Source organism: Mus caroli, chromosome 6 (assembly GCF_900094665.2).
Source record: "Mus caroli chromosome 6, CAROLI_EIJ_v1.1, whole genome shotgun sequence".
Taxonomy (NCBI): Eukaryota; Metazoa; Chordata; class Mammalia; order Rodentia; family Muridae; genus Mus; species Mus caroli.
In genome coordinates this window covers 35,172,551-35,182,339 of record NC_034575.1, presented here as the reverse complement: position 1 = coordinate 35,182,339, position 9,789 = coordinate 35,172,551, and the positions used below count along the sequence as shown (strand labels likewise).

Genomic DNA, 9,789 nt, shown 5'->3' with positions numbered 1-9,789 from the left:
AGATTTTGCTGAAAGGACCCTGATATAGCTGTCTCTTGTGAGATTATGCCAGGGCCCAACACAGAAGTGGATGCGCACAGTCAGCTATTGGATGGATCACAGGGCCCCCAATGAAGGAGCTAGAGAAAGTACCCAAGGAGCTGGGGGGATCTGCAACCCTATAGGTGGAACAACATCATGAACTAACCAGTACCCCGAAGCTCTTGACTCTAGCTGCATATGTATCAAAAGATGGCTTAGTCAGCCATCACTCAAAAGAGAGGCCCATTGGACATGCAAACTTTATATGCCCCAGTACAGGGGAACTCCAGGGCCAAGAAGTGGGAGTGGGTGGGTGAAGGAGTGGGTGTGGGAGGGTGTGGGGGACTTTTGGGATAGCATTGGAAATGTAAATGGAATAAATACCAAATAATAAAAAATAAATAATAAAAAAAGAACATTATAAAATAGATTAATGCCCTCTTTTTAACTCCTTTGTTTTAAGATAGGCTATTGCTACATAGTTGACACCAGTCTAGAAATCAATGTGCAACTCAGCATAGCTTTGGGTTTACAATCCTCTTCCCTCTGCCTCCTAAGGACTAGGATTACAGTATGCATCCAAAACTGTTCCCAAAAATACCATGATTTAACGTCAGGACTACTTCACAAAACCTCTCTTTACTTGGGCAAATGTGTGTGGTCTGAAGATCTCGGGCCTGTGGCCTGAAATTAAAATTGAATAGGAGTTTGACTTTGTATACCCTTTAAGAAAAAGAAGAGATTCAATTATTTTATTTTGTACAGGAAATTTTATTTATAACTTATAGTATAAATTAGTATATGTTTGCAGAAATAAAAAGAATATTGAAAGGTGCACAGTACCAAGTCTTTTCTTCCTTCATACCCACTTCCCTGCCATAATTTCAGGACAACTAGTTACCACTTCCCTCTTATGTTGCCACCCACAGCGGCTGTGACTGTGCAGCCACTTACATTCTGTCTGCTCTGCTCTTCTTGCTTAAGGATAAAGAGCTTATAACATTTCTAGCCATTGCAGAAAGAACATCATTGTTCCAGCAGCTTCTTAACAGTTCATTGCATGGATAAAATGTAGTTTAAACAGCTCCCTGTGGACATCCCACACAGCATCAATTCGTCGCTTTTAAAAATGTTATAACGGATCACTTCACAAAGTAGCCAAGATCAAAGAAATGGAAACAGTGACTAGGAGCAGGGTGGAGCTGGCAGGAAAGAGGGAAGTTGGGCATGAGAGCAACACTGGAGACAGCTGGACAACTGAATGGAAAACTTTTGATTATTTTGAGTAAGGGAAAAATGAGAACCCAGGAGTACACTGTAGAACTGGAACCACCAAAAGAGGAACTCAGAGATAAATGGGGAAGCACCGCAGAAGAAGATGAGAAAAAATGAAGAAGAACAGAAGCAAAGGAGGCATTTCAGACCTGGAGAAAATGAGGACTGAGCATCCCAGAGAGGAACAGAGGCGGCCTCCTCTTCAGCCCTGCGCACTGCGCCCCTTAGTCCGGGGTGATGGGAAGCCCAGCCCTCTTCTCATTCTATCTCCGTCACCCAACTCCTTTGTGGCAACAGTAGGATCTGGGTGATCATGCAGCTCTTATCTGGGTGATAATTCCCCACCTCTTTCTCTAACACCTCAAGAAAGCTCTCCAATTAGGGAAGTGATTGCTAGGTCTCAGGTAGTCCATCTGTCTAGGAGTGAGCTCATGCTGGACTATGCAAGGATTTCTGGTGTCTAGATAAACGGCAGCATTCCTCAGGAACTTGTAAACTGATTCCCATTCTGCCTGAAGGAGTCATTTCCCTGACCTCTGGCAAAAGGGATATATATATATGGCTTGTATATAGTACCCATGCTGGCCTCCAGATTCCCTCAGTCCCTACTAACAAGTACCTGTGCGTTTCAAAGCCTGCACTGGTCTTCCCGCTCACCTGAGCACACTCATCCTTCTCATACTCCACATGATTCCCTACCCCACACACTTTATCTGTGGCCATCATCTTACTCCCTTGCTGTTCTCACTATTCTCTCTATTGTTATGCTCAATTCTCCATCTCCTGTTATATCCCCTATGTTCTCCTACTTCTCTAGCCCCGGCCATACCCTGTCTGTTTCCTTTTCTCTCTGCTCTGAACCCAACCAGATACCTCTGGATACACATTCTCTCTCTTTCTCTTTCTCTTTCTCTCTCTCTCTCTCTCTCTTTCAAAATAAAAACCTTCCCCCTTAACAATGGAACAGCCTTGTCAACAATTTCTATAGTATGCCCTCCTGTGTGGTTTTTAAATTTCCCATAAAGAAAAACAGGACAGATACACAGATGAACTCAGGACTATGGCAGGATGCAGAAGACCTATACAAGTTCAGGCCAGAATATGAAATACCAGCACAAAGTCATAGGAAGTGAACACAAAATCCCACTCTTAGCCAAGAAGCTATTTGCAACTGATAGCTTCTGGGAGAGGAAGATTGATTTTCTTCAGTGGAGTGACACTTGGTGTATCAAACACACTCCACAGCAGGCACTAAGCTCAGGAGTAGATAATCAGCACAGATAAGACATGGTGGTTTTTAGTAGATTTTTGTTGTTGTTGTTTTGTTTTGTTTTGTTTTGTTTTTAAGAGAAAAAGAATATGAAGTTGGGTGGATGGGGGAGGGGGAGAATCTGATAATATAATAAAAAAAAAATGTGACCACAATTTAGTCTTTGAACACAGATTATTTGATAATGATGGTGATTGTGGTGCACCTCAGAGATGGTCTTCTCAGATTATTCCAGGATTTGTAACTTGTGTTTGGCCATGTAGATACCTCAGGATAAGACTAGCTCTTGAATAAGTGGTAGCAGCGTTTCACTCCATCCCGAAGGGCTTCTATGACTTTGTCATTACGGAGTGTGAAGATGAAAGGCTTGAGGAAAGGAGTTACGATCGAAATCATCAAGGAAACCACCCTATTGTAGTCCGCTGCCTGCGTCTGCTTGGGTTTCACATAGAGGAACAAGCAGCAGCCGTAGCCAATGATGACGCAGGTGAAGTGGGAGGCACAGGTGGAGAAGGCTTTCCTCCTGCCAGAAGCTGAGGGGATCTTGAGGATGGTGGCAATGATATAGGTGTAGGAGACAATTGTGGGGATCAGAGAACCAAAAAGAACAAAGACTGCCATTAGAAAAAGGATAAACTCTATGAAAATAGTATTATTGCAGGATAATTTGAGCAACTGCCCTCGGTCACAGAAGAAATTATCCACCACATTTGATTTGCAGTAGTTAAGGTGAAATGTGGCATAAACTGGCCAGATTTGAAAAAGGAACCCGAATACCCATGACACAATTACCACAGAGTTGCAGGTGTGACTGTTCATGATGACACTGTACCTCAAAGGGTTGCAGACAGCTACATAACGATCCACGGCCATTGCTCCAAGCAAAGAAAACTCCGTGGTCCCCAGAGCAAGGTGCAGAAAAAGTTGGGCAACACACCCAGCCAAAGATATACTTTGCATTCCAGGGAGCAGCAGCCCCGAGAGCATCACAGGCACAATAACGGTTGTAACCAGGATCTCCAGGATGGAGAGGTGAACAAGGAAGAAATACATGGGGGACTGCAGACGTTTATCAACACACACGATCACAATGATGACCGTGTTTCCCACTAAGGTCACTAAGTAAAAAAAGCAGAAGATAGCAAAAAGGACGTGGCGTAGGTTTTCAGAGCCAGGAAAACCAACAAGATAAAATTCAGTGGCACTAGTGTGATTCCCCAACATTTAGTTCTGAGTCCTTGTTCCTTGTGAAACCTAGAGAGCAAAAGAGAGAAGACAATATTTCTCACCTCAGAATTATTGAAGATATTACCAGATTCAAAAACAAAAAAAACAAAAAACCATCCCCTGGCAGTCCTTAACTCCACAGCATGGCTATTATTTCTATCCAAAGTTGTTGTTAAATGTTTAAGGAATCCCATATGTATGAATTCATATATTCAAGTATATGTGAATATATAATAAAAATGTGCAGGCTCAAATGGATAGGTGCTAATCATCAATACCACAACACTTACATCATAAATAGGGAACTCACCCACTGTAACCTTTGTCTCTCAACATGATAGAAATCCTCCTACATTCTGCTGTGATCAGTTGTCACCACATTACTTCCCTGATCACGGTCTGCTCAGTGATAGTACCTCTTGCCTGCAATTGGGTCCCAATCTTACAAATGCCTGCTGCACTTCAGTGATTTTAAGTACTGGTCAATCTGACTTAGACGGGTTCTTCGTATCCTTTATATCCTCCAAACACAGGCTCTATTTCCGTTGTGTTCATTTGAAAGTTTCCACCTCTGCAATACGGATCAGTTATGGGGTGTGGCTGGGAAGTAGAGTCTACACAGGATACTGTCATAAGACGTGGCTTTTTCTGAAAGAAAGTATGATATCTTCCTCTGACTCTGGGATTGCTCCCTGAACTCCAGTTTTGTTTTTTTCTTTTTTCATATAATGAAAGGTATCCTCACCTCTTACCTTACTGAGTAAGTTTTCTGCAAGCAAGCAAGGAAGAGGTCAGACTGAGTGAGGGCGGTCAAACTTTAATCTTCAATTTCCATCTGTTATGAGAAGCCTTCACCTGGGACCAGAAGGCAAGAAAATAACTGGAGCAGAGAGAGCATCTCCTCCCTCCCCTTTGGGTCTCAAGCTCTATTTTCCATGAGAGATAGGACCTCAGATGACTAGTGTACGAGTCTAACCCACCACTGACTCTCAGTCCCACCAAACAGCTTCAAATATGGCACCTCAACTCTACTGTGACTGCCTGTTTCCTCCACAGTCCCGAGGCGGGGGTAAAAAAACACCAGAATGCACCAATGGGTAGCCTAGGTTCCTTCTCTCACCTCATTCAGATCTTTGCACAAATGTCTGTTGCTCCCAGCCTTTCATTTAGAGAAACCCCATTTTCTTGAAAGCAGCACAGCACACCTCTGCTACCCTCCACTAGGCTGTACTTTCCTTATCACTGCTCTTAGTGGTAAGATCTACCATCAAATCATGTTTGCTTGCTTACAAGTATGGCCTCAGAACCCCACATTTAATTAACACTTTCCCAGCTTATCCTTCCTATACTGTCTCTCACTTGTATTGCCCATGTCAAAAAAGAATATGATGCCACATGAACTTGGTGGTTTTTTTAATGAGTATGCCAACAAATAGAGGTGAGGACATGAGGCGGTATAGAGAGAATGGCATGATTTTGTAGATCTTCCAGTTATAGACCTCTACAGAATGGTGGGAGGTTAGAGAATGGGGAGAAGAGAGAGGTGGGATTTGGGAACAAGGCAGCACTTTGTACCAACCCTGCACAGAGACAGATAGATATTTCTCTGCAAAGGAGGAAGATGTGTGACTCCAGACTCACCCTTTGTACAGCTCCTCAGTTTCTCTTCAGTGTATCTGTGTCCTTAGAAGGTGACAAGCCAAGCATTTCCATGATGGTGCTTTACTGTTCTGTAGCTCACAGGCAGGAGCCCCTGGCAGACAACTCCAGACAAGGGACTCAATTAGAAAATTCACTGCCTTTCCAGGGATTACCCACACTGACAATCTCCTGGCTAGTCCAGACGGAAGGCAAAAAGGCAGAACCAGCGGCTCCTTTTCCCATTCATAAGGAAGAACACTGTCCATGCACAGTGAAGCTTAAGCAAACATCCAGCAATCATGTTGTTATGGAAAGTTCACTTGTCTCCTTCTCTTATATTCTCTGTTTCCTTCTATCTTTCCTATATCTGCCCCCAAGGAAAGTTAGCTATCCACTAAGGTACAATTTCTACAAGTTCAAAGATACACAAGGGATACTGGCAAAGAAAAGCTGAACAGAACTTTCATCCTTCTCTCTGGAGGCTAATCAACTTCTGGAAGCCTGAAAAGTCATTTAGTCAGGAAACTTGAAGCTTTCCTCATCAGGAACTTCTGAATCCCCAGGTTAGTTTCTCTCAGGCTCTAAGTTATGAGCATACAACCAAGGATGGGAAGTGGCAGCCTCCTCATCAGATCTGCACCTATCATTGATGCAGTTTAGTCCAACAGACCCTCAGCCACACCAGGCTGGTGCTCTCGCTATGAGCTCCTATAGGAATATCAAAACCCATAATCACAAAATGAACTGCCAAGACTTGTCTCTGTGTCTCCATGTTAGAAACCCACTTTCCCAGCTGATCCCCATCTCCCGTCAGATATACTATACCTGAAGTTGTGTGCATTATGGTAAGAAAAAACAAATGGGAGAGAACTGCCCCCCTATTTAAGCATCATACTCTGTTAGTGTCAGAGATCACTGAGTCTCTCCAGCATACACACTTTCCAATGGAGGTCACTCAGCTCAGCCATGCAATTTGTGAGTCTTCTCATGCTATGCCTACCTGCCTGAATTAAGGAGTAAAATATAAAGAAATAGTATTTGGAAGTGACAGAAAATATTATATAAAAATGACCACGTCTCAAATGCTGGGTAAATGAAAAAATTACATTTAAAATATTACTTTTAGGACTGGGAGGTAGCTCATGAGGAAAGCGCTCATTGCACAACCATGAGAACCTGAGCTCAGAGCCTTACAACCCAGGTAAAAAGGATGTGATTTGTAGTCTGAGTCTATCATCCCAGAACCAGAGGACTCTTGAGCTTGCTAGCCAGCCAATCTAGCCAGTATGCTCCAGGCACAGTGAAAGAGTCTGTCTTTAAAAAAATTAAGATGGATACCAGAAGAAGATACACAATGCTAATCTCTCACCTCTATATGCACAGGCATAAATGAGCACATCCAAATCAATGCATGCATATGCCACACACACACACACACACATAGACACACACACACACAGTAATCTTTGTTTTTATATTTTGTGAAACATATACCCTTTTTTTTTCAAGTAACTAGTGTAGATTATAGTTTTAAAACAAAATTGTATTGATCAAGCAGAAAGCTCTGCCCTGTCTCCTGTGCCCTCCATTACCCAGACCACAGATCTTCCTGAATCCCACAGGCCTGCTGCCAGTAGGGACTACCAGAGGGCCTGCTGCCAGCAAGCACTACAAGGCCTACAAACACCAAGGACAACAAGATGGCTAAAGGCCAGCATAAGAACACAATAAACAAGAGCCAAGACAATATGGCACCACCAGAGTTCAGCTATCTTTCTTACTACAAAAAGCCCTGGATATTCTAACACAGCGAAGTACTAGAAAATAACATTAAATCCAATCTTACAAAGATGATAGAAGACTTTAAAGAGGAAATGAATAAATCCTTTAAAGAAACACAGGAAAATATGCTCATCAAACCTACATCCAAAATATATAACGAACTCAAGACACCATCAAACCAGAAAACTGGAAATAGTTTGATCTGAAGACCCAGCTATACCACTCCTGGACATCTACCCAAAAGATGCTCCACCACCTCACAAAGACATTTATTCAACTATGTTCATAGCAGCTTTATTCATAATAGCCGGAAGCTGGAAACAACCCAGGTGTCCCTTAACCAAAGAATAGATACATAAAATGTGGTTCATTTATGTAACAAAATGCTAGTCAGCTATTAAAAACAAGGACATCATGAATTTTTGCAGGCAAATGGATGAAAATAGAAAATATCATCCTGAGTGAGACAACTTAGACCCCAAAAATTCATGCATGGTATGTACTCACTGTTAAGTGGATTTTAGCCAAAAAGTACAGGATGCCCAAGCTACACTCCACAGACCCAAAGAAATTAAATAAGAAGGAAGGCCCAAGCAAGGATGCTTTGATCTCAATTAGAAGGGGGAATAAAATAGTCATAATAAGCAGATGGATGGAAGGAACTAGGTGGGAGAGGAGATTGGAAGGGGGTGTGGGGGATTTCAGGATTGGGTATGGTGAGACACGGGAAAGAAGGCCAGGAAAATGCATGGAATTGGGAGCTGGTGAGGTTGTGGGGCTGGGGACATCTTTAAGATGTTCCAGGATGGGGGAGGCTCCCAGTAGTCTATGGGGGTGACTTTAGGTGAGATTCCTAGCAGTTGGGGATATAGAATCTGAAGTGGCCCACTTCCTTTAGCCAGACAGGGTCCCAATAAAATGATAAGGACACCAAACAACTCACAAAACTTTTGACACAAAATCTGTCCTGTCTACAAGAAATACAGGGACAAAGATGGAGCAGAGACTAAGGGAATGGCCAACAAGTAACTGACCCAGCTTGAGATCCATCCTATTGGCAAACACCAACCCCTGACACTATTAATGATACTCGGTTTTGCTTTTAGACAGGAGTGTAGCATAACTGTTCTCTAAGAGTTTCCACCCAGTAACTGACTGAAACAAATGCAGAGACCCACAGCCAAATACTGGCTGGAGCTCAGGGAGTCTAATAAAAGAGTTGGGGGAAGGACTGAAGGTCCCAGAGGGGATAGGAACTCTACAGGAAGACCAACAAAGTCAACTAGCCTTGACCCTTGGGGGTTCACAGAGACTGAACCACTAAACAAAGAGCATGCATGGGTTGGACCTAGGCCCCCCATGTATGTAGCAAAAGTGCAGCTCAGTTTTCATGTGTACCCCCCAACAACTGTAGCAGGGGTTATCTTTAAAACTGTTGCCTGCCTGTGGATCATATACCCTTAACTGGAGCTATTTTGTCTGGCCACAATGGGAAAGAATGTGCCTAGCTTTACAGAGACTTGATGCTCCAGGGTCAGGGTTAGGGGCGTGGGCAGGGGAATACCCAGGGGAGTTTCCACCCTGACAGAGGAGAAAGGAATGGGGGGTGGGGGAGGGACTGTATGAGGGAATGACCAAGATGGATGGATGGATAGATAGATAGATAGATAGATAGATAGATAGATAGATAGATAGATAGACAGACAAATAAATGGAAAAATAAAAACAAGGACATCATGAAGTCTCCAAGCAAATGGACAGAACTGGAAAAAATATCATCCCAAATGAGGTTATTCAGACTCAGGAAGACACACACTGTATATAGTCACTTATTAACCACAAAGGACAGGATAACCTCACTATAAGCTATAGATACAAAGAAGCTATGTAATAAAGAGGGTCTGAAGGAAGATTAGTGAGTCTCACTCAAAAGAGGAAATTTTAAAATAGACATCTGGAGTAGATGAAGGGAGGAAACTGGGAGGGACAGGGGGCTTTGAGGGGGAAAGGGTGGAGATCAGGTATGGGGAGGTGAGGGCTAGGAGAGAGAACAGAAATCAGGGGGCAGATCTGGTACTTGGAGAAAAACTCCCAGGAGTCTTTGGGGGTGACTGGACCTGAGACTCCTAGCAACAGAGGATATGGATCCTGATGAGGCTACATCCTGTAGCTAGTCAGGACTTCCTGTGGTGGGAAGGAGACACCAACCCACCCATAAAAATCTTCAACCCAAAATTTGTCCTGCCTACAAGAAGCACAGGGATGAAGATGGAGAAAAGAGGGAAAGAATAGCCAACCAATGACTGGCCCAACTTGAGACTCATTCCATGAGAAAGCCAACCCCTGAGACTTTTAATGATATTTAGCTATGCCTGAAGACAGGAGCCTAGCATAACTGTGTCCTGAGAGGCTTCATTCAGCAGTGGATGAAAACAAATGCAAGAACAGCACCGGGGTAGCTAGGGCGCAGGGTCAGCTGACACCCGCCAGCTACCCAATACCCCCGCCACAGGATTTTGAGACTTATGGTGAGTGGAACACAGCTTCTGCTCCAGTCCAATCACGCGGGACCT

General features: G+C 43.4%; 1 protein-coding gene across 1 annotated transcript; it reads right to left on the bottom strand.

Moving 5' to 3' along the window:
- Nucleotides 1–2,767: 2,767 nt before the first annotated feature.
- LOC110297053 (olfactory receptor 9A4) lies at nucleotides 2,768–3,815 on the bottom strand. The gene has a single exon (XM_021165846.1). The coding sequence runs from the start codon at nucleotides 3,788–3,790 to the stop codon at nucleotides 2,846–2,848; it is 945 nt and encodes a 314-aa protein (XP_021021505.1). The 5' UTR covers nucleotides 3,791–3,815; the 3' UTR covers nucleotides 2,768–2,845.
- Nucleotides 3,816–9,789: the final 5,974 nt, after the last annotated feature.